General features: G+C 39.8%; 1 protein-coding gene across 4 annotated transcripts in view; it reads left to right on the forward strand.

The window, feature by feature from the left end:
- The window catches only part of SMAD2 (SMAD family member 2), a 77010-nt gene that overhangs the window by 16585 nt on the left and 34772 nt on the right, over positions 1-25653 (forward strand). For all 4 annotated transcript variants that reach the window (XM_080821255.1, XM_080821254.1, XM_080821256.1 and 1 more), the window contains one exon: positions 6132-6420. In XM_080821255.1, the coding sequence (XP_080677381.1) occupies positions 6185-6420 (236 nt within the window). In that variant the 5' untranslated portion in view covers positions 6132-6184. The remainder of the gene's footprint in view (positions 1-6131; positions 6421-25653) is intronic.

A 25653-nucleotide genomic window follows, 5' to 3' on the forward strand; every position in this document is an offset into this window, starting at 1 on the left:
TCGGCTCTCAAACAGTGTTGCCTACTGTGTTTGCCGGCAGAAAGGGATTTCATTAGAAGCAAAGTGGACTATAAGACTCTAACATGAAATCTGTGTACTCTAAATGTATAAGAAAATGAGAAGATGTTCTGAGGCTTTGGAGGTTTTTTTTTTTTAAATACATATGCAGTGATAGGGTTTATATCAAAATAAGAACAAGAAGCAAAGAACAGAGTTGAAGACTACAAAAAACATGAGCTGTAGTTTAAGGAAATATGTAGAGAATCCAGTTTGTAAAACTGTGTTATACAATGATTAATAACTTGCAGGCTTTATTTGTGAGTTTAGGATAACCAGACCTCTTACTTAACTGAAACTTTCCAGTGAGTAATCTTTGAATCCCAATTTTACTGATCTATCACTTGATAAGCTTTCTTACTGAGCTGTACAGATAAAGTCTTCCTACTCTAATGAATCCTGCCTTGTATGTCTCATTTATTGCTGAAATTAGTACACAGTTAGTATCTGAGCTTGTTTTTCAGTTCTTGCAGATGTTGAAAAAAAAAATCTAACTTCACTAAAGTGCTTGCTGCCACACTGTGGAAGGAAATCCGTATATTCTGCAAATGACTCATTCATATTTCAATAACTTGATCATAAGTCTAGTTTTCTTATTTCATTTTGTCTTCAGCTTGGAGCATATTGACATGGATTCCTTGTAAAAACCTAAATTCAGTCTATTAACATTTCAAGACTGTTGGTTAAATATATCTTAGCTATTTAAAATGCTCAACTGGTTGAAATGTATTACCAGCATTACTGAAAAATATTTTACCGAATAACGTAATTCTCCAGACATAATTAGCCAGGTGTCAGCCAGCCATGGTTACAGAGACATGACAAGTTGACGCTAGTAACCTTCAGTGATTACATCGTTCCAGAGTGGTCAGAAGTGCTCTTCTAGGACATCGGACACTGAGATCATGTGGTTGTACTAGGCCATGAGGTCACTCAGATGACCCAGAGCAGACTTAAACTTTTCATGTGTTATTTCCATGAAGCAAAAAAAACTAAAAAGGTTTCATAGAAAACTTTTAGATCCCCAAGAATACATCTGAACTCCTAGGAAACATTTCTCCTCTAACAAAAGTGTCACAGAGAACCTGTTACTCAGATTCTTCCTACTGCTTAGAATCCTTTCAGTGTTGCAAATTTATACAGAAATTTGATTTTTATTCATTTTCTTAGGTTGAGTTCTCATACTTGGACTAATTGAACCAAAGGTGTAGATAGATGCATTTAGACAAATTCTTGTTATATTTTGCTTGTTCTGTCAGTTTTTCACGAGGAGCTCGGATCCCGCACGGAGGTCACACAGAGGTTTGTTCTAAGGCTGAAGTCAGGGCGGGCCGGGAGCTGGACCCGGGGAGTCCTTAGAAGCCAAGCCCGAGACTGGCTGCCTCTGCTCTTCAGCAGGACTGGGTGTCCCTGCTGTGCTTGGGCGCACTCTCACTTGTGGGCTGACTACCCTCTCCCGAGCCTCTGTGGTCTTCTGGTCCTGTGATGAGTACAGGGACTTCCATCCAGGCCTGTAAAGGCTGACGCTGGGGCGGCTTTCCGATTTGCTTCCGGGTAGTGGTTTGTCCGCCACTCCACGCCTTCACTTGTGTGTCTTCGTGGTAGTTGCCTCGACGTCTCCTTTTCCCTATGGTGTCCACGTCCACTCGGCCAGTGACGTGTGAATCCTCTCAAAAGTAACTGAAGGGATGCTGCTGGCCTTAGCTCGAACTTCTGGCTTCGGCTCTGTGCTTGCAGCATGCCTTCCCCTCCCCGGGGGCTACTGCGGTGCTTCCTTGGACCCACACTGTAGCAGTGGAGTTTTTGGTAACTCCTAAAGTGTTGTCGGCCTCTAGAAAACCCCTGCCGAACGTCCTGCCTGATGTTCTGTCCTCTTTTCAGGCTTCTGCTCTGATGTCCCTTTTGGGGTACCTCTCCCTTCTAAAGGTTGAGTCCTAAGCGGGTTGTGTGTGCTCGGATAGGACTGTCACGCGGCACTGAGGTGTATGCGGCTGGCTCTGTTTGGCACGCGTGGCGGCAGCGTAGGCATTCCCCAGAAGCCCAAGGGCGCTAGCTCTGCCTTCTGCTGCCCGGTCTTCCCGATCAGCGGCTCCAGTGGATTACTACATGTGTTTGATGGAATTCGGTGTGTTTGCGTTATTTGTCAAGTTGTACATTTATGGACTGGAGTGCTTACTTGTGTGTGTTATGGCAGAGTCCACCACCACCTTAGACAGCTGAACAGTGCTGCTCTCCAGCTCTCTCTGTTCTTTACCTACCCTGCAGATCTCTAGCTCTGCGCGAACTTTTGTATTGCTCTGAGCCTGAGTCACGTAATCCTGCTTATTGGCTCCTTTCACATTTGTAGTATCTAAACCACAGCTGGGCTCTCCAGAGTGCCAGGGAGGCATTGTGATGTGGAGCTCCAGGAGATGTCCCTTAAAAAGTGTATCCGTGGCCAAATATACGTAATTTGGCCGGCTATAGTGCCTATTCTGGGAGATCCTTAGGACAGACTCCTGAATTGAGGCTGGGAACCTTAATCTCATTACTCGTTCTTCCCTTTTGAGGGAATGGATAGGATTGTTTATTAGGTTGTGACCATTTTTTTCCTAGCAAAGTATACCAAGGCCTAAGTATCTTTAGCTGGGAGACCATTTTGAGAATGGTCTTTTGAGAATCCAGTCTTTTTGTCAGAATTATACTTCTGTTTCTTTCTTTCTCTCTTTTTTTTTTTTCTTAGAAAATGTATGGCTTTATTACAACAATCTTACTACTATGAAGATTCCATGCAGTTTTCCATGGAGATGGTTATATCACTAGAGAACATACCTCTTTCTTTCCAGTCTTTATTTATTTATTTATTTATTAGTGGACATCCTTGGCTTATTTCCAGTTACCAGGAAAGGGGATTTAATGTTTCACCCATTACATATGTTTCTAGCTCTAGGTTTTTCATAGATGTTCTTTTTCAGAATAAATAACTTATTCCTCTTTTCTGTTTTTCTATTTCCAGTTTGCTGAGACTTTTAAATCTTATGTGGATGTTAAATTAACATTGTCAAATTCTTTCTTTTTTTATGCATCAGTTAAGAAAATCATAAAGATTTTCCTCTTTATACTATACATGAGGCGCTTAGGCTTTTTTGTTTTTGTTTTTTTTGTTTTTTCCTGTGTCAAAACAGTTTTGCTTCCTGGGATAAACCCCCACTGGGTGAGGATACTACCTTTTCTGTATACATTACTGAATGTGACTTGCTAATATTTGTTAAAGATTTTTCCATCTAGGAGTAGCAGACCTTTGCTTTGTGTTAGTGCAGGATCTTGGGTCCAAGCCAGTTTCTTGCTCCTGTGCCAGGGTCAGATAGCTTTTTCTTCTACTCGTTCCTCAGCATCAGTGTGTCTTTGTCTGGGACTGGTGGTGGCTGTGTCTCCTCCCCTCCACTAGCAGAGTACACTGTGGTTATTGTTACGTGGTGAAAGGCTTGTTGGTGTGTGGTAGGTGCGCAAGTAGGTTTGCCCTCTCTCCTCCTCCCCCAACAGTACCATAACTTTTCCTCTGCTCTTTCCCTTGGGCTCTCCGAATGGGAGGCTTTCCTATTCTCCCTCCTAGCTGAAGGCTTTTATTTTATAGGACCTGCCACTAAGGGGGAAGAGTTGTCTCCCATTTCTTGCCCCATGCCAGTCTTTCAAGAGATCTCAGCTGAAGCCCATGGAGGAGAGTTTGTGATGAGTGCGGGTTTCTTCTGTCCGGATCTTACAGAAATTTTTAACTGTCACCCTAGCGTACACTCAGCCTTTATCTTTACGTCTCTTCAACATTGAGCGCATTGACTATGACTGTGCTTCCTTTGTATCTGTGGGTTGATATCTGTCATCATTTTTGATAAGTTCTTGGCCAGTATCTCTTCATGTATTTTTTTCTGCCAAGTCTCTCTTTCCTCTCCTTTTGGGACTCCAGTTAAACTCCAGTTAAACCCAGTAGACATTTGCTCTTAGGTATTCAGGGGTCCAGAGTATCTGGGTGGAAGTTTTTCTCTTAGCTCTCCTGTCCCACCTCAGCCCTTGACAGCTGAATGTCTGAGGTCTCTAAGGTTGACTTCTCTCACTTGTCCTGCCCATTCTTTCCTTTCTTTGTCAGAGGACAGATTACTTGCATTTGAGGGTCTGAGACCATAAGCTTCTTAGGGCATCTGTCAGCCTTCTAGGCCTGTCTCCCGATCTTCGGCATACTTTGACAAACATGCGGTGGAGCCCTGTGCGAATGAGTGGTTGGATAGTACAGGTTTGCTCTGTGAAATCCTCAGAATTTTAGCATGTCTTGTCAGCAGACATGTTGCTTTTAAAATTTACTAAAGAGTAGGGTGCTTTCTCCTTACCCTCCTCTAGGTTAGGAATCTTCCCCCTTAGCCACTCCACCAGGTAAGAAACCGTTCATGGGCCTCGATTTCCTGTCTCAGCACTGTCTGGAATTTAGATCCGTTTTGGTTACTTTGCATCCTGAACTCTGATGGGTTCAGAAAACACTTGATTTTGTAGCCTTATCTGTCTTGTTTTTGCAGCCTTATCTATCTGTCTTTGTAGCCTTATCTGTCTTTATGTGACTGTTAGGTTGAAATGATGGTCTGTTGTCATTTCTACATCCCAGTTAGAAGTGGGAGGTCTTCTACACCTTTTACTTCATAGCCTGGAAATACCTGCTTCATTCTAGCTGATTTTTTAATAGCTTTTTTTGTCTTTAAGATTTTATTTATTTATTTATTTGAAAGAACGTGAGAGAAAGAACAGGAGCAGAGGGGGAGGGGTAAAGGGAGAGGGGGAAGCAGACTCCCCGCTGAGCAGGTAGCTCTTCACAGGGCTTGATCCCAGGACCCTAGGATTATGACCTGAGCCAAAGGCAGACACTTAACTGACTGAGCCACCCAGGCGCCCCTGTAGCTATTTCTTAGAGCTGCATTTCTAAATCTTCACTCTTCTCAAGTCTCAGCTCTCCAGTTCCGTCCTCAAGTGGTAAATGATCTTATCTCTTATTTTGAGATTATAGTCATCCACATTAAAATTTAATTATGGGGCTTGTGAAGAGTGTGGGGAGAATTTATGGTAGGCACATAGAAAAGTAAGCACATGACAAACTGAGATCATTAACTGGGGAAAAGAAAGAGTTGTACAAAAAGGGAAACATGATTATATAGTAGTTTACTAACGATCTCATCAGACACAAAACTACCTTTGGGAGATAATTATTAAGGTTGGAGGAAAGTGAATAGTTGTGGTATAAATCCTCACTTTCCAGAAACAGTAGATGATACCTAAACTTGATGTTTCAAGGGGTACCATCATGAGCCTTTTCCTTGAAGTATAAATAGCCAGAAACAAAGTTAAAAGATTTTAAGGAATTATACCTCGGTGTGAAAAGAGGAAATATATTTGACTTTAGTTATGACGCATACTGTTTGTTACTTAGATAAAAATGAAAAAGTTTTTGAAAAGAGGTCTAACTTGAAGCCTTCTCAGGGAATCATAAAAGTGAAGCACACCTTTTCTTCACACACTGTTTTACGTTTATTTTTAAAAATTTTTGTTGTTTACTTCACACATGGTGCCTTTTCCCTTCTTACAGCTTTAGATTTTACTTTATGATACTTTGTTATGAAAATTTAAAACTTCAGGGAGAGTAGACTTAATACATTTAAAAAATACTTTTGTTAAGTGTCCTAAAACATTTGGTGAATTGAGAAAAACATTTGGTGAATTGGTTTTCACTAGTCAGTGAAAATAGCTTAATTATTGACACTATTAAAAGTTAAAAATGAAGTAGTATTGGTAGTGATAAATTTCACCAGTGCTAGTACAGATTTTACTTGCAAAATTGTTGTATTTGTCCACTTATAACATGGTTTTGTTTTTTAGAATTTGCTTCCACAATTGCTTTAAAGTAGTAAAGACATTGTCGTTGGAGAAGAAGATGACATCTGAAAGTCTGCGGTGATGATCTGAATTTCTGTCTCATTTTCAGATTTGCTTTAGAGACAACGTTGAAGTTATGACTGGGTTTTAAAGTTAGCCTCTGAACGATCCCTTCGTATCTTTTCTAGGTCAGGTAGAGGAGTGTCTTCTCTCAGTGCGGGTTGCGGCCTTTGGTGAGAGCATGTCGTCCATCTTGCCATTCACTCCACCAGTTGTGAAAAGGCTGCTGGGATGGAAGAAATCAGCTGGTGGATCTGGAGGAGCAGGTGGAGGAGAGCAGAATGGACAAGAAGAAAAGTGGTGTGAGAAAGCAGTTAAAAGTTTGGTGAAGAAGCTAAAGAAAACAGGACGATTAGATGAGCTTGAGAAAGCCATCACCACTCAAAATTGTAATACTAAATGTGTCACCATACCAAGGTAAGTGTCACTAGAGCAGAACTTCTGTGGTCATACTGTTGAAAATTGCTTAAAGGAAGCCAAAGGAAGGTCACTGAAATTTTGTTACTGTCAAGTCACCTGTAAATAGTGATTATTAAAACATATGACCACTCTTTTTAACTTGGCGTTTCAGTTTTATTTGACCAGTTAAGACTTGTTTTACAAGTCATTTTCTTGACCAATGAAGCTTAGTCAAGCAAAATAAAATACCTAGTTGTATTGTTTTATCTTCACTGCGTTCATTTACCTTCATTTCCTAAATGCTGCATTGTAGCTTATCCTCATTTCTGTGACTGAATGACATTTGAATAAAGAGTCAAGGCTTTTCCTCTCCTAGTGCAACCTGACAGTTTATTCCCGCCTTGGTCAAAAGTCCAGTCAGTAAAAGAGTTAACAGAGGCAGCTGATACTGTGGTGAATTTTATTTATATAATTTTTGTTTTGAGTTGCAGCATTACTTCTTAGAACAGTTTAGGGGGCAGCTTCTTAGATGTTCAGGGAGTCAGAACCTGGCACAGAGACCTACCTACCTCTTATCTTGGAAGGACCTGTTACTTAAGAGGTTGAAGTTTTATTAGTATAAATTTAATTATTTGTGGATAAGTACCATTATCAGAAATGCTGTTTCTTTAATACTTTCTTTAAGTAGCAAGTGGCTTTTCAGTGTTTGACTACTATTGGTAGACGTTACAGGGGTTTGGGGAGTGGCAGCATATAGAGTTTTCTAAAATGACTTCTGGTGGTGTCAGACGTGTGCTAGCATATAGCACATGAAACCATGCTCCTTGATTGACAGGTTTCCAGTGAGCTTTGGGAAATCCAGTCTGGATGCTGGATTGTTGAACTAGATCCCAGTAACACCAGCCTATCTACTCGCAAATACTAACAGTAGAATGTTTCCTGCCTTATTTGGTAGGTTAATTATCCATTTCTTTGACTTCATTTGTTTTCACATATATCTTAGAGTCACTTTTTTGGTTTATGCTTTTGTTTTACAAATGCGTATGAGGGCCTGCTGAGTGCAGGGCACTGTTTCCAGGCCCTTGGGGTATGGTCTGATCAAAACAAAGATCCTCCTCTTCTGAGGCCTAGATCTACACAGTAAGCAAGTGGACAGATTGATAATTTGAGATGGTAATGAGTGCAGAGAGGACCATGACTGAGGGATAAAAAAGCTGCTTCGGATTGGGTTGTGAAACTTAAACTGAGCTTTGAGAAATAGCAGCTAGCTGAAGGGAGGGTCTTGTAGGAGAGGAAGGAGCCAGTGTAAAGACACCAGGTGAGAAATAGCTTATCATGCTGGAGGATTTTAGAAGAAGCCTAGTAGAGATGGAGGAATGCAATACAAGTATAAAACTTGGAAGGAGTCAGATAATACAGCATTGTAAGGCACAGTGGGAGTTTGAATTTCAGTCTAAATAGAAAGCAAATAAGGATTTTTAGACAGATTTAAAAAAAAATAAGTAGTGGTGTGTTTGTGGTTATGTGTGTGTAGCAGGCTGGATAGTAGGTCTGGAAGGAGGGCGATCGGGAGGCTAGTAAAGTCATCTAACTGGGAAATGCTGAAGGGTGGACTGGCATGGCGCCTGCGGACATGTGAGGTGGACAGAGCTGGATGAAGTAGGACTGAAAGGACTTGGTAATGAATTGGCCAAGAATAAGTCAAGCTACATTTGCTGATTTTTCATTGTGTAGTGCCTGGAATTTCGGTTCAGCAAACACTTATTAAACACCCACTACGTGTGGGTGACACGCTCTTCCTCGCTGGAGTTCAACTATGGTCTTTGCTCTTGAGTTGCTTTCTAGTAAGGGAGATAAACTTCACAAAATAAAGATCATCTCATAAGTAGTGTAGGTGTTAAGAAAGATGTGTGCTCCGGGAGCTGTGTCCGGAGGAGAAGAATTCTGCCTACCCTGCAGCTTGTGGAGAGGTTCCTTCTCTCCACAAGGATTGGATTGGTGCCAGAGCTGAATCTCGATGGGTGTGAAGGAGGGATTTAGTTAGGAGAGGCCGGGTTCTCCCAGAGTGGCCTTGTTGTGTTGAGAGTGACTCTAGGGGGCACTGGTGAAGGGCACTGAGCCGGCTGGTGTCCTGGAAGTCTGTGTAGGTGGTCAAGGAACTGCAAGGTGAACCTGAACCTGAGCGGTGGTTGAGTCTCTGAAGAGTCTCAGCGCGGCTTCTGGCTGCAGGGAGGAGAATGATTGTGAGACTGGCGAGAGTGGATGCAGGGAGACTGGTTGGTGGGTTTTCTTCCTCCTCAGAAGAACTGTGTGTGCCGGAGACGAGGCGCCAAAACTCTGCGCCTCAAGTCCATGGCTGAGATGGCCTTGCGGGGCGGTTCTGGCCAAGCTGAGAGGGGAGCTGTGCGGGCCCTTCCTTTAGGGAGACCCAGGGATGGTAGGAAGCAGCCGATGAGGAAAATGTGTGCAGGTCACAGCGGTCATCATGCTTTTCCTATTTTCCATTCTTCTACCTATAGCCGATTTTAAAGACTTTTCTGTACTCTAGGGCTTTCGATCGTTAAAACAAATTTTTTTTGCTCTTTTACCTAACAGTGAAAGTGACGTGGTGGTTGAGCATTACCATGTTTTACAGTCAGAAGTTCTTTAAAGCTCAGAATCTTGGTGTGTCTAATTTAGTGGGTGGTTTTTTTGGTAAGAAATGTAGATTTCTTAAGACTGGTTGTTGTCGATCAAGAAGTTTAGGCTTCTTTGGCTACGGTTTGGTCCCATACGTTTATAGAGTTTGCTTTGTTTTTAGTATAGAGCAGTTACATATAGAGAGTTATGTTAGATTATTAGTTGTTTCTTAACTACTAAATGTTCTTAAATGTTCAGTCAACTCTTTAAATATGTCGACTATAATGGTTGGGGAATGGGGGCAGGAAAGGTCCATTATGGATCAATCCGAACCGTAGTTTAAGCAAAATTATGTAATATATATGATCCAGAATGGATTTACTGTATGAGTTTATGTACTTAAATTTGCAAGAAAGTTGTTTATAAAAAGTCTTAAGGTTTTACAAACCTAAAGATACAAATAAGTTCATCGGATGAAAAACATGAAACGTAAATTACCTAGTATTTAAAAATGGCAAATATTTTCCATTAAAATATCTGTTGTATTGACTGTTAAGTATTTCTTCCCCCACAACCCCCTTTCTTTTCATCTTAAAGTGGGACTAAATTTAGGGCAGAAATAGTCCTGGCTCCATGCCCCTCATATAATTACTCAGGCTTCATAGTTTTGTCTCTGAAGGGATAGAAGCTATAGTTACACACGTATGTCACTGCTTCTTCCTTGTTGTTGAATGTGGTGACACAAAGTGGTTCATTGGTAGAACTTCACCTATCAAGCTGCAGTGAGCTGACTAGTATAAATAAAGCTTCATGAGGCTTTTATATCTCAAACATTTTTGAGACCAAGGAATGGAACACAACTCAGTCATAAAATGAGAATGACATTGATATTTGGGTAATGAATCAATCAGAAGAAGAAAAAAGCTTTTAGTGCGCATTATCTACAATAAACCAAAATCCAAACTGCTCTAGGGTTGGAGACTCTAAAGTTAAAAGTGCGGTCTAATATGGCAGTTTTATAATATCCATATGTGAATGTGTAGGGATAATGAATTCATTTTCATAAACATAAACATGGGTGGTGCTTTGATCATGAAATCAGATTTTTGATGTTTCATCCTAAGGAAATGGTCAGGAATATGGTCAAAGATTGCTGGTGTTCATTTCTGTTGTTTGTAATAGCGAAGAATTAGAAAAATCCCAATCCTGACCCTTAATTTTCTTAACTCTAATAATAAAGGAAACTTACCAACTCATTTTTTTTTTTACCAGAATTGAACATGAATAGTAAAGGAAAAGTTTATACTAGTGTTACTTATAAAAATAGATGCAAAAATTATAAACAAATACCAGAAACTAGGTTACTAAAAATGAAGTGACAGAACCATGAGTAGGAAAAGTTTATTGCAGAAATGCAAGTGTAATTCAACTACAGACATCTATTAATATGAGATACTTCATAGTCCTCTTTAAGAAGAACTCTGATCATCTTGATGGATCTAGAAAGAGGTTTTTTAAAAAATTTTTTAAGATTGTATTTATTTGAGCGAGAGAGAGAGTGCTTTCACATGGGTGGGGTGGGGGAGGGACAGAGGGAGAGAGAATCTCCAGCGGACTTTGTGCTGAGCACAAAGCCCAATGCTGGGCTGGATCTCAGGACCCTGAGATCTTGACCTGAGACGAAACCAGGAGTCCAAAGCTTAACTGACAGAGCCATCCACATGCCTTCTAGAAGGAGATTTTTATAAAATTCCATATTTATTCATGTTAACAAATTAGAAATAGGAATTTTCTTAACTTGATAAAGCATACTTCTAAAAATGTTAACACTTAACCATGAATCTTTAGAGAGAACACACCAAATTGTTAATAGTGGTTATTTATAGATAATCAGGAATGTCCTATAGGTTTTTTTAATATGTATATATATATAAAAGTGCTTTTTACTTTTATAGCTAGCACATTTAATTTAAATGTTTAAATAGGACTTTTGGGCAATACCTAAACTACTTTTCTTTCTTTAGTACTTAAACTATTCTTATTTTTACTTTTTTTACCCTTTGAAGTTAATTTTTCTGTTAAAGGACAGTTATATTTTCATTCTGTTAACATTCTTTTAGAAACATATACATTTATATCTGTATTTTCCTTCAAAAAGTATGTTCCTTAAAAACAAAAAGTATTATGTATATATGTTCAGAATTCACCCACATGTGATACAGTGGGAAATGTCTCCCCTACCGTAGTGTGCCCCATCTCCTTGCCCACTTTCTTTCCTCAGATATCATTGTGTTATCTGTTTCTTATGTATCCTTTCAGGATAATATGTTTCTTTTTAATGCTGTTGCTGACTTTTGGTTTTGTTTTCCATCTTCTAAAGTTTTAAACATCAGAGTACTTAAAGTAAATGTGGATTGTCAACTTTTATTTCTAAGTTCATATTCTTACCCTTTTACTTTTCTGTATAATGCAGGAAGAATTAAAGAGAAGTCTTTTTAAACTCAAGCAGTGTATCCTTCAATTCTTCTTAAACTAGTTCCTTTTAATTTTTCAGAAGGGGGTAAGAATAATCCTCTGTCCCTCATTCATAGATGGATACATACAGTTTACTAGTACCTGTGTGTGTGTGTGTCTGTGTGTGTGTGTGTGAGAGAGAGAGAGAGAGAGCGAGAGCGAGCGAGTGTGCGTGCATGAGAGAGAGAATATGAGAGAACTCTGAATTTGCAGTTTGGTCACCTGTTTTTGAGTCTGCTTCAGTCCTGGGTGAATGTGGATCCTGAGACATGTGACTGCATTTTACTATTTCTTCATCTGTGAAAAAGGGGTGGTAGGTACCGCCTCAGGATTTCCTCAGTACTACTTTTGGGTCCTTTGAAATAATGTAAATTTGGTGTGTGAATTGTGAAGCACTGTCATCGAGAATGTGATTTATTTGAAATATTCACAGATACTTCATGTGTTCGTTCCCCTTCCAGTTTCTCTAGGAGGACTTAAATTGTAGGCATTAAATTGTATTGTCTGTGCTTGGGAAGAGTTTCTGCCAGGCGACATTGCGTTAGGTAGAACGTAGTTTATTCAGATGTGCAACATTTATTCATAAAATCCGAACTGGAAGCTTTTTATAGCTGCAAATGAGAACGTTGAAATCGTGGTCACAGCTCCCTTCTATCAGCCTCAGCCTCCAGCTTGTCATTTTCTGTGCATTCTGTGTCAGTTGTGAAAGCACTTCGGTGCGCTGTAGGGCCCTGTGAAACCAGTTTGAAAGGTGCTTTGCCAGACCCTTAAGCTTTATCTGGTACCTACCTTTACTGTCAGGTGTTTTGAGGACACTTCTGCTGCAGGATGCTGGGATTGAGAGCCCTTCTGTGTAGAGGACATATTCTTACCTAGGACATTTTTAATCATTTACCTTATCAGCAAAGACAGTCTGATGTAGGACTTCTGTCTCTTCATAAAATTACTGAATTGAACCCAGATTCATTAATCTCTGTAAATGTGATGTTTCACACCTGAGGCGCTAAGCATCCTCTCCACTTCTCTTTCCCCATTAATGTACTGTCTTGGCTTAAAGAATACATTCCTCAACCTAGCTAAAATAATAGGCATTTAAGAAATTACAACCATCTTTTGTTTTGCCAGCATCTTTGGTCTGTTTCCAGTTGTATCTGGAGCCATTCCAGCTTGCCCAGACCGTTTCTGTGTTACTAACCACATTCTGGGAGGATTGTAATTATTGGGGACAACATTTAACCATACTGTTTACTCCTTCTCTTTCCTGTCTTGCGGTAGAGTGTTTCTAGGCTTCTGTGGTCCCCACTAGTGATTCACAAGTAAATGTACCACCATCTAAGGGCCTGAAATAGAAAGCACCACACATGGACCACGGAGATGGAAAGTAATAGTAAAACACCGGGTTAGGCTACCCTGCAGTCTGGTTTTAACTCCTCCCCGGTACTTGGGCTAAAATGACCGATACCACATGTTTCTTATGTTCTGTTCTTTTCATTCTTTTATTTTTCCTTCCTTGTTCAGTTTGGATATTTTCTTTTGACTTAACTTTGCATTTACAGATCCTGTTTTATGCTGTGTTTAGTCTGCTGTTAAACACATTCAGTGAGTTCTTAATTTAAAATCCTGTGTTTTTCTGTTTTAGCATGTTCCTTTGATATTGTAGGTTCCAGCTCTCATTTGAAATTTTTCCTCCATTTCTGTTTTCCTGAATTTTCTTTAGTATATTTATAATAGTTATTTTAAAGTCCATCTGCCAACTCTAGTATCTGTCGGCCTGCTTCTATCATGGTCTGTTCAGTCTTTTAATGATCACATTTCTCTGCCTTTCGTGTGCTGTGTAATTTTGATGGTATGGCATATATTGTGTATGAGGGAATGACAAGTGCTGCAAATGATGCTTTCCCCCAAAAAGTGTTTGACCTTTCCTATGTCTGGTGGATAGAGGGGCTGATCCTCTTAATCTCAGTGGGGATTGAGCAGGACTGGGGCCATTTCTTGGGCTTCAGTGTACCACTGTCTCATACCTTTTCCTTTAAATAGGGCTCCCCTGGGATTGTGAGAGGCCCCCTGGTGGGCCTCTATCACCTACTGCCACAAACACGGTGGGAGATTCACTTCTGTCCTCCTTTCCGTGGTTTGAATTTGGCTCTTGAGCCTCCTATGGATTGCAGCTTTACAACCTGGCAAACATCTTTGAGGAAGGAGACTCCTGTGATTGTTCAGACTTCTGTTATTTTCTTCAGTAGAGTTTATCTTCCCAGACCAAGCCTGACCCACATCCTGTTCTAGAATCTGCATATAAGCCCTGGAAAGGGAATGACTGGGGGTCCTCAGTTCACCGAGAATATGTTCCTCCTCCTCCTCGTGAGTGATTTTATTTATTTGAGGGAGAACACAAGCAGGGGGAGGGGCAGACATGGGTCTCCATCCTGGGACCCTGGGATCATGACCTGAGCCCAAGGCAGAGGCTTAACTGACTGAGTCACCCAGGTGCCCCACTCCTACTTACAACTTTGATTCATCCTGATCTGGTTACTTCAGCAGCTATTCTGTCATTTTGCTTTTTTGGGGGGGTGGGGGGGGTATCTTTTTTCCTCTAGTTGTTGCAACAGTAACAGTAGCCTGCTATGACCTTCTTGTATCTTACCTGGAAGTAGAATTCTAACAGAATGTTCAAATGGGAACTTCTGGTATTTATTCAGAGACCCCCAAACCTGAGATCAGTAGATTGCAAGTAACCTGCATTCAGAACTGAGGAGCAGTGGACTGTTCAGATGCAGGACTTGCAGACGGGATTCCACAAGACAGCTACGGCTGTGGTTAACCCATCCCCTACTTCTAGGCTATATAGAAGAAATGGAGGCATTTGTTAAGAGGGATCCCATATGAGCACTTCTTTGCAGAAAACAGCATATGGTCTGGCATTTCCCCTTTCCTTTGTCCACATGGAGGGGCTTCAGGGGATCGTATCCGTTTGACTTGTTGAGGTCTGGGAAATCAGTAGATGGGCTCCTGCCTTCCCCCTGAAAATGGCTTAACAAGTGCAAGGCTGATAGAGCTGCGCCTGCGTCGGTGGAATGAAGAGCGGGCATGGTGAGAACGGCCTGCGTGTTCTGGAGTTTGATGGATCGGAGATGCACGAGTTTTCCCAAGGTCCAGACTTCACTACTGAGGTAGCTGAAGTTGTCTTGAAGTGATCCAAAGGCCTAGCCTGGAGTGTTGCAGTGACCCAGGCAGACAGCCAGGGAAGTACCTGCACCAGAAGCTGACTTCAGGGAAGAGGCAGCACTGGCCTTTTGAGCCTCCCAGGACCTCAGCCCCACGTTCCTGTCCTATCAGATCTCAGTCTGGTCGGCCCTAAGGCTGTTTGGTCCCTTTTCCTCTAAAACTCCCTCTTTCTGATGCTCCTGAACCTATGGGGGCCTTAAAAAATAAGAGCTGCAGAGTCCTGGACGAGGTGGGGTTAGCGAGATGGAGAGAATGAAGTTTTCATGTAGAGCAGGGTAAATGTTAGTTTCTGAAGAGATCTGTTGTTACTCCATACCTGTGGGTAGGACTCATACAGCCCTGGGATCATTCCAAACTGTGACTGCAGGGAGGAGAGCTGTTGGAGGAGAGCTTGTTGGAGGGCGAAGGGCCATGAGAGTGGGCAGAGCTCAGCAAGTCTGCTTGTTGAAGAAGCTATGTTCTTGTTTTGAAAACTTGGGTGTCCAAGGTTAGTGGTGTTGGCGATGGATAGGATATGTGAGAATGGAGAGATGGTGCGTACCATTTTGACAACACATAAAACTTATTTTCATAACACACTGTAATTGACCATCATACCTGTCAGATTATCCAATGAGGCTTTATTCCCCAAGAGACAATTTTATTATAGTTGTGGAGTTTTCTTCTTTTACCACTTTTTCCCCCCTTTGAACAGTTATATTAGTCTTTCGGAATCCAGCTGTGGCTCTGCTGTTGAGTAATTATGGGAAGCATTGCGGAGTGGTGGTCTTCAGGCCCTTACGAAACTGTGATCATGAATAATGTTACGTTAGAACTATATAAGACTAGGGCGCCTGGGTGGCTCAGTGGGTTAAAGCCTCTGCCTTCGGCTCAGGTCATGATCCCAGGGTCCTAGGATTGAGCCCCACATCAGGCTCTCTGCTCAGCAGGGAGCCTACTTCCTCCTCTCTCTCTGCCTGCCTCTCTGCCTACTTGTGATCTCTGTCTGCCAAATGCATAGATAAAATCTTAAAAAAAAGAACTATGTAATACTTTGGTTAACTCCCTCCTCCCACACTTTTTTCTTTTATGAACTTTGCTTTATTTGTATGACTTTATATGCTTGTAGGAAGGTATAATTTCTCCCTGACTTGGTTTACTTCCAAGTTTGCTAGGCCAGTGCAGGAGAGCAGGTGAAGGAAGGCTATGTTTGTCCTAAGGACAGTGTGAAAGTTCAGAGTTTGATACTGAACAGAAATTTATAATGAAAAGTAATTTAAGAAATTGAGGGAATTTTTCCTCATTGTTTTTATGTAATGCTGTGTATAATTTGCATTAACAGTTATAAAAATACATTTGTCTGTGTATATTACCTATACATTATAACTTCTTCATGTAAAAACATTGTCAGCTTTAAAGTGTTACACAAATGTGAGTTGATTTTTATTTTATAGGATGCTAATTTTTAAAATTATCAGATTAAAAATCCTTTCTTTACAACCAAAAACAAGCACCTCAAAAATGTATGACTTAGAAAGTTGAGTTTTTACAGAATTCTATTCTGTATTGCTCTTCTTATTTTATCTATTTAATTTAAAAGATTGGAATGATAGATTTTCCATTAGGATCTTTTTTTGTCATTTAGGATACACTTTTAATTGTTAAAAACGAAATATAAAAATAAATGTAGAAAATCCATTAGCTACATTATTAAAATATTCCGAGCCTATTTTATTATTAGGCTTTTTTTTTGGCAAGTGAAAAGTTTGTTTTTGGGTGGACTTGAAATATTTTGAGCAACTATTTTTAGAATTGATTTTATTTTTTTCAAATTTTTTAAGGATTTATTTATGTAGTTGAGAGTAGGAGTGAGTGAGTGGGAGGGGCTTGGGGGAGGGGCAGAAGGAGAGGGAGAATCTCAAGCAGACTCCCCGCTGATCACAGACCCAGATGGGGCTCGATCACACAACCCTGAGATCATGACCTGAGCCAAAAACCAAGATTCTGACCCTTAACTGACAGAGCCACCCAGGCAACCCTAGAATTGATATTTAAAATCAATTGTAGGGGACTTCAATGGTAGGGACTACTTTATTTGTGTGAGAGATGTTTTTTTAAAGGCATTTGGAACATCTAGCAAGGTCACAAGGTAGTGTTTTCAGTATAAAATAGAAGTAAAGGTGAAATATTTTTTCAATTCTTACTTGGTCATTCTGCTTCTAAGAAAAGCTAAACCAAACCAAAGAAGAATTAAAAGTATCAGTTTTATCCTTACAGGACTCTGACTGTAGGGATTCTGTTGTCTCCTCCTATTTTGGTATGGGAGTGGCTGTGCCAGTTTACTTAAGAATCCCCCCCCCCGCCCCGATACTTGAGTGGCTCTTGGTTAAGCGGCTGTCTTCAGCTCGGGTCATGATCCCAGGGTCCTGGGGTCCAGTCCCACATTGGGCTCTTTACTCAGCGGAGAGCCTGCTTCTCCCTCTGCTTGCTGCTCCCCCTGCTTGTTCTCTCTCTCTCTCTGACAAATAAATGAATGAATGATTCTTTAAAAAAAATTTTTTTTCCTGAGAAAATGAACTCATATCACAAAATCTCTAATTTTTATAATTAAGCACATGCTATGAAGGTTTTACTTATCTGGGATATTATACCAAAGTTATTGTTTTAGTTTTGACTTACTATGTTTTTATTGTTTCTTTTTAATAAATGGGTAAGAGGCAGAATAGCGTTGGTAATTAAGAATGCAGCCTCTCCAGGCCACTTGTTGGCTGCATTTGCCTCTGTGCTTCCACTGCCTCATTCGTCTGGTGGGGAGGACAATGCCTGATTTGTGGTTTGTTGGAAGGTTAAGTGATGTAATATGTGTAAGGGCTTAGTGCTGGTACGTACATTGTAAAATGACATCTCTGAAGTGCCGACATCAAGACGCTGTAAACATAAATGTGTACTTGCTTAATAAAAAAGCTTCAAAATAGGTGTAGTAAAACTTGGAAGAATTAATGGATCAAAATCACAAATCCACAGAGTTGAAGAGTTCGGTTAGGCCCAAAAAATCAGTAACAGCATAGAAGATCTACATTACACTGTTATCCACTGACTTGATATTTATAGATTACTAAATCTAATATCAGTATAATACAGTCTTTTCAAGTGCTTATGGTAAGAACACCAGGAAAGATTATTTGCAGGGCACAAGTCTCAATAAATTTTAAAAGATTGAAATCAACAGAGTATGTTCTTTCCCCAACAACAGAACAAAATTAGAAATCAATACCAATAAAACATCTATTAAAAAATGAAGATTAGGGCACCTGGGTGGCTCAGTGGGTTAAAGCCTCTGTCTTCGGCTCAGGTCATGATCCCAGGGTCCTGGGGTCGAGCCCCGCATCGGGCTCTCTGCTCAGCGGGGAGCCTGCTTCCCTTCCTTTCTCTCTCTGCCTGCCTCTCTGCCTACTTGGATCTCTGTCTGTCAAATAAATAAATTTAAAAAAAAAATGAAGATTAAACAACATAATTCTTTGACCCATGGGTTACTTAGAAGAAAGCCATGAGAAAAGTTAGAATATAATTCAAACTAAGTGATAATGAAATTACAGCTTATCAGATATGCGGGATGTAGCTGAAACAGTGCTTGAAGGGAAATTTATAGCTTTAACTCTATCAGAAAACTTACCTAAGACTTCATGCAGGAAAGTAGAAACAAAAGTCAAAGAAAACGGAAAGTAGGTAGAAGGGAAAAATAATTAAAATAAGAAATCAATGACTAGAAGAGAGACAGTAGAGATAATTATCAATGCCAAAAACTGGTTCTTTAGAAAGATCGGAAAGTTGGTAAACCCCTCTTAGACTAATGGTGAGAAAGAACATGATAGAGACCATAAGCATAAATTACCTCTGTTAGAAATGGAATGTTCGGGACTCCTAGGTGGCTCAGATAGTTAGGCGTCTGCCTTTGGCCAGGTCCTGGGATTGAGCCCCCCCATGTCGGGCTCCCAGCTCAGCGGGGAGTCTGCTTCTCCCTCTCCCTCTTCCCCCTGCTTGTGTGCACTCTCTTAATGAATAAATCTTAAAAAAAAAAAAATAAAGAAATGTAATGTCCTAGGACCGACAGACATTAAAAGCATAATATGCATATATAAATAACTTCGTGCAATATTTTTAAAAACTTCATGCAGTTAAATTTGAAATGGCTTTCTTAAAAAATACATTATCCTAGCTGATGCTAGAAGTGGAAAATTTGGGTAGCTCTGTATCAGTTAAATAAACTGAATTTAGGGGTGCCTGGGTGGCTCAGTTGGTTGAGTGTCTGCCTTAGGCTCTGCTCATGATCCCAGGATCCTAGGATTGAGCCCCATGTCCAGCTCCCTGCTCCGCGGAAAGTCTGCTTTTCCCTCAGCCCCCACTTCCCCCCACTCATTCTCACTCCCTCTCAGAAGAATAAATAAAATCTTCAAAAAAGGAAACTGAATTCATAATTAAAAGCTTTACCACAAAGAAAACTACTGGTCCAGGTAGCTTTTCTGGTAATTTCAAGCATTTGAGCAAGAAATAACATCAGTCTTACAGAAACTCAGGAAAAACGTTCTTTTATGAGGCCAACATAAACCCAATGCCCAAACCTGGCAAAGATGGCACACATAATTTAGAGATCAATATTTGTCATGAACATAGATGAAAAAATTTGTTAATAAAATAAACTCCAGCAGTATATTAAAAGAATACATCACAGGTGAGATTTATTATCTCAGAAATGCAAGGTTAATTTACAAATTTCAAAAATTAGTGTAATTTACTGTACTAACAAAGGAGAAAAACCATAAGATCACCTCATTTGGCCAAAAGCAATTGACAGAATTCATCCATTCATGATAAACACTCCAGCAAACTAGAAATATAAAGAGATTTTCTCAGTCTAATAAAAGACATTTAAGAAAAACTAACAGCTAAGACACTTAATCATAAAATAGTGTTTTTTCCTGAGATCAGTAAGAGGACAAGGTTATCCACTCTTGTGTCTTCATTATTTTAGTGGGGGACCTAGCCAGTGGAATATGAAATGTAAAAGCATAAAAATCTGAAAGATTGGGTCAGAACTCTTGCTTTTTGTAGATAGCATCGTGTAAGAGACCTTTTTTTTTTTTTTTTTTTTTAAGATTTTATTTATTTGGGACGCCTGGGTGGCTCGGTTGGTTAAGCGGCTGCCTTCGGCTCAGGTCATGATCCCAGCGTCCTGGGATCGAGTCCCACATCGGGCTCCTTGCTCGGCGGGGAGCCTGCTTCTCCCTCTGCCTCTGCCTGCCTCTCTGTCTGCCTGTGCTCACTCTCTCTGACAAATAAATAAATAAAATCTTAAAAAAAAAAAGATTTTATTTATTTATTTGACAGAGATCATAAGCAGGCAGAGAGGCCGGGAGAGAAGCAGGCTCCCTGCTGAGCAGAGAGCCCGATGCGGGGCTCAATCCCAGGACCCTGGGATCATGACCTGAGCCGAAGGCAGAGGCTTTAACCCACTGAGCCACCCAGGCACCCCTGTAAGAGACCTTTTAAAAGCAATCTATAAAAGCATCTAAAGCAGATGATTAAATTTATTAGCAAGATTGCACTTTACATGTCCAGTGTCTAAAGATCCTTTTTTTCATAAACAGGGAAGTGATATTAAGAGAAACATGCTGTGAATAGTACCAAACTTAAAAGTAGTGATGGGGTCGGGAGGAAGACAAACCACAAGAGACTCTTAATCTCACTAAACTAACTGAGGGTTGTTGGGGGGATTAGAGGGTGGGGAGAGGATGGTTGGGTTATGGACATTGGGGAGGGTATGTGCTATGGTGAGTGCTGTGAAATGTGTAAGCCTGATGATTCACACACCTGTACCCCTGGGGCAAATAATACATTATATGTTAATAAAAATAAATAAAAAAACTATAAAAAATTTAAAATGCTTTTTTTTTAAAAGACACATGAGATTTCTACACTGAAATTTCAAAACCCTGATGAGGGAAATTAAAGATGAATGGAGAGAGAATTCTTATATAGACAGATGCTTTTACCAGAATGACACTCCGTCAGATAATAGTTATAAACTGCACAAGATAAAAAGAAAAACAGGTACTAGAGAATAAACAAAAATAGACCTCTTTTGGAGGAGATTTGACTCTTAGAAGAAAAGGTGAATTTCTGTTTTTAATAAACTTCTTTATCCATGCAGAATGTGCAGGGTAGCTAAAATTTCATTCCAAAACCCACTTTTTCTGTCCTAAAAAAACACAGATTTGAGTTTGGGACAACCATAGTGGCTGAAGAATGAGGGGAAAATCCTAGCAAGGAAGGAGCTACAGAACAGAGTGCAAGTTCCAGATTCTGCTTAAGAACTTCACCAAAATCACTAGACTGACCCCTGAACCCACATATATGTTGGGTAGACTTAGTGCAGCCTAGCTAAAGGTAAAAAATGGATTAGAATTGTTCAAAGACAGAATTAGCAGTTTAAGTGCAAACAAATTAATTGCCAGCCAAAGCAAAAATAGTTAACTCTTACTGGAGAAATATGACAGAATCTAGCATCTCTATCACATACCAATCACAGTGTCCAGCATACAGTCCCAAATTACTCAACATGAAGAACAAAGAAAATGTGACCCTGTCTGAACAGGAGACCGATGGAGACCAGCCCTGAGATGACCTACGTATTTGAACTACCGTGCAATAAATTGACAGATATGTTTATGAGTTGGAACACACAGTAATATTAAGTTAGTTTCTTCTGATTTAGTCTGATCCAAATGAATCTCCTTAAAAACTTTATTTTTATTTTTATTTATTTTGTGAAAGTGTACAGACTTACCCTAAAATTTACGTGGAAATGCACAGGGCCTAGAATATCTAAAGCAATCTTGAGAAGGAAAAACAAAGAGGACTAAAATTATCTGACTTCAAGACTTTCCATGAAGCCACAGTAATCAGTACTGTGTGGTTCTGGCATAAAAACAAACAGATAGGGACCCCTGGGTGCCTTATGACCTGCCTTTGGCTCAGGTCATGATCCCAGAGTTTTGGGATCGAGTCCCACATCGGGCTCCTTGCTCAGTGGGGAGCCTGCTTCTCTCTCTGCCTCTGCCTGCCACTCTGCCTGCTTGTGCGCGCGCGCTCTCTCTCTCTCTCTCTGACAAATAAATAAAATCTTTTAAAAAAATTAAAAAAAAAAAAAGAATTGCAGTCATTCAGTAAATACAAAAAGCAGAAACTATAAAAAAACAAACAAACAGATATAAATGGGATAGAATAGATAACCCCAGAGATAAGGTTATTTGGTTTTTGACAGTGATGCCAAAGTAATCCAATAGGGACAGGAAAGTCTTTTCAACATATAATGCTGAAAGAACTGGATATCCATATAGAAGAATGAACTTTGATGCCACCTTCCACCACTCAGAAAAAATCAGTTCCAGATGGATCATAGTTCTCATCTAAAAGCCTATATAGGAGAATATATTTGTGAGTTGGGGATAGGCAAAGGTTATTGTGGTTTTTATATAGAAAGCAATAAGAAGAATTTGGTAAGTTAGACTTCATTAATAGTAAAAGGATCTCCTCAAAAAACATTACTAAGAAATGAATAAGCAAATCACAAAATCGAAGAAAATATTTGTAAAACATTTCTGACAGAAGGATTGTATCCAGAATTTATAAAGAATTTCTGAAGGCGCTGGGGTGGCTTAGTTGAGTGGCTGCCTTGGGCTGTGGTCATGATCCCGGGGGTCCTGGGGTTGAGTCCTGCATTGGACTCTGCTCAGTGGGGAGCCTGCTTCTCCCTCTGCCTGCCACTCCCCCTGCTTGTGCTCCCTCCCTCTCTGATGAATAAATAAAATCTTTTTTTTTTTTTTTAAGAATTTCTGGAACTCAGTAGTAAAAATCTAATTTTAAAAATGGGGGAAAGCATTTAGATACTTCACAAAAGAAGATACACCAAGGGCCAGTAAACAAATGGAAAGTGAGCAATATTGTTAGTCATCATGAAAATGCAAATTGAAACCACTATGAAATACCACTGCACAGCCACCAGAATGGCTATAATTAAGGAAACTGACCACACCAAATGTTGGGGAGGCTGTGGAACAACCAGAAACTTTCATATATTGAAGGAGGGAATATAAAATGGGGCTTTCCACTTCGGAGAAAAGGTCTGTCTAAAACTAAACATGCATCTGCCCAATAACCTCTAAGAATTTCACTTCTAGGTATTTACCCAAGACAGAACATGTGTCTACAAAAAGGCATGCACTTACTTGAATGCTCACAGCAGCTTTATTCATCATACCCCAGATCTGGCAACAGGTCAGGTGTCCACTGGTAAAAAATGACTAAACAAATTGTGGTCTGTTTGTGTAATGGAAAATTTAGCACCAAAAAGAATGGCCCACTGTCACATGGGTGACTCTCAGGATCGTTATGCTGAGTCAAAAAAGCCAGATCCCAAGGAGAATATACTGTATGGTTCTATTTATATGAAGTTCTAAAAGAGATTAAACATGGTGAAAAAAACAGATCCATGATTGCCTCTGAGGATGGGAGAAGGGCTGGCAGGAACTGACTGATAAAAGGGCATGATGGGTTTTCTGGGTGAATTTCTTGACAGGGTTGAGGGTTGAACAACCACATTTATGCAATGTTATCCTAAAACAAGATGGCACCATTAAAATTTGCTTCATGTTATGTAGATTTTACCTTAAAAAAAAAAAAACCCACAAGTGAGCAATGAATTCTAGTTAGTACATGCATGTTTAAGTGCCTATAGATTTGAAGAATCTGCAACTTAAATTTTAATGTATCAAAAAATAAGATGGGTTGATAGAGGGGCAAGACCAAGCACAGCCCAGCACCTTTGTTGGAATTTTCCAGGGAAGGAACGGGCAATGCCAGGTAGATAATGCTGAGAGATTGGATTGGGTAGTTTAATTTCAGCAGGCTCTGGACTAGGGGTCATTGCTAGTTGTTGAGGACCTAGATCTAGGGTGATTTATGGCAGGAGGAATATTGGCGTCATGTTTAGTTAAGGGTATGGGTTCTAGGGTGGTTGGTTTTTATGTGAGAAAAGTGCACTCCCCAGGGAGCCTCTTGCTATCTCTAGGAATTTGCTCTGGGAGGGGCAACCTCCCCATCAGGGCCCCAAATGCCAGAGTATTAAGAATACAGAAAAGAAAAGAAAGTCAGTATGTACTCCTATAAAAGTCTGAAACCATTCATTTACACCATCATTCTGAAAAGTATGTATCTTAGGCTCTTAAGCCAGCCAGAAATGGGGGTAAGTCCTGGCTCTTACTTGAGTAGCTCTGTGACCTTTTGAGTTATTTAACTGCTCACATTTATTTCTTTATTTGAAAGTACTAGTAATGTTAAGTCACTTTATAGGGTTGGTAAGAGTATAAATCAGGTAGTATATGTGAAGCACTATGAATAGGCCAGGTACATAGCAAATGCTTAAAATAAATGTTGGCAATTTCTTTTTTTTTTTTTTTTTTTAAGATTTATTTATTTGAGAGAGAGCGTGCGCATGCGCATGGTGGGGAAGAGCACAGGGAGAGAATCTTCAAGCAGACTCTGCGATGAGTGCGGACCCAGATGCAGGGCTCGATTTCTCGATCCCTGAGATCATGACCTGAGCTGAAATTAAGAGTCGGACGCTTAATTAAGGCGCCCTTAAGTGTTGCCAATTTTTAAAGTTTTCTGTAGCCAATGAAAATTTCTTAATTGTTCATTTACCCCCTTTGCTAATTTGTTAAGGACAAGGTTGTTCCTAAAGTTTCTGATAGAAGGAAGACAAAAAGCAAAAAACAAAAACAAAAATGAAAAAAACTTCTCTGGGGGTGGGCATTTTCTTTTTTTTCTACTTCCCACCCCTTAGCTATATAGTGGTGATGAAGTACACAGACCGATACAGTATGTGTAATTATAGAGACACGTGGTCTTTTTTTTTTTTATTGCAATGATCAGTTCTTGATTTCTGAGCTATTTAGAATATAAACGTTAGTCCTTGCTAGTCGTATATGAAATGAAAGGGGTGTTGTGTTGTAAGGAGAGATAATTACAGATGGGTAGTTACAGATTGTTCCGTGGAAGGCTGTGTTTCTTGAGTACATCTGTAATCAAGAGCTGGAACCTCGAGTGAAGTTTCCTTTGTTGATACCATTCTACTAATTTGTTAACCCCTTAATTTTACTCAGTGTTCAGCATGCCTTATAACCTTTTTCACCGTGACAAGCTGGATTCTTACTCCTTTTGACTAGTAGAAGAAATACACTCTTTAGACAAGAAGGTATTGAAAAATAATAAATTGGTAAAACAGCGTAAGGTTTATTACTTGACAGTAGTAGTTGAACTGCGGTAAATCATGAAGATATGGCAAGAACAGTAAAACTCATTTAATAGTTTATAGGATTCTGTAGTATGAGCCATCAAAATCTTGAACTTAGTTTTCATCACTTCTCTTTTGTGTTCTGATACCAAGTATAGGAATAAATATACATGTCCTTAATACAGACAGTGTATTAATTAACAAACATAATGTCATTTTGAAAAAAGTACAAAATGTTAATGTAGGTACATATAGAAAATAACCTCTACGTGTATATAGTTGGTAAATTGTACACTGGACTTAAAATTTTAACTTCAATTTTCAAAGGTCAGCTTATTCTTAGATGAAGAAAAGCTTTGATGTGTTAATTTTATTGATACTAATTATAACAGTGATGACTAGGGAAATTCTATAAGAATTTCTACTAGGTTTATTAGCTAGTCATCTGGCTAGTCCAGTGATCACCAATATATCGTATGCCACATAAACTTTTCGGCACTTAAATGTCCTGATGATTTTAATAGCTGTTTTAACCTCCCCCCCCCCTTTTTTTTTTAAATTCA

Source organism: Martes martes (genome assembly GCF_963455335.1).
Source record: "Martes martes genome assembly, chromosome: 13".
NCBI lineage: Eukaryota > Metazoa > Chordata > Mammalia > Carnivora > Mustelidae > Martes > Martes martes.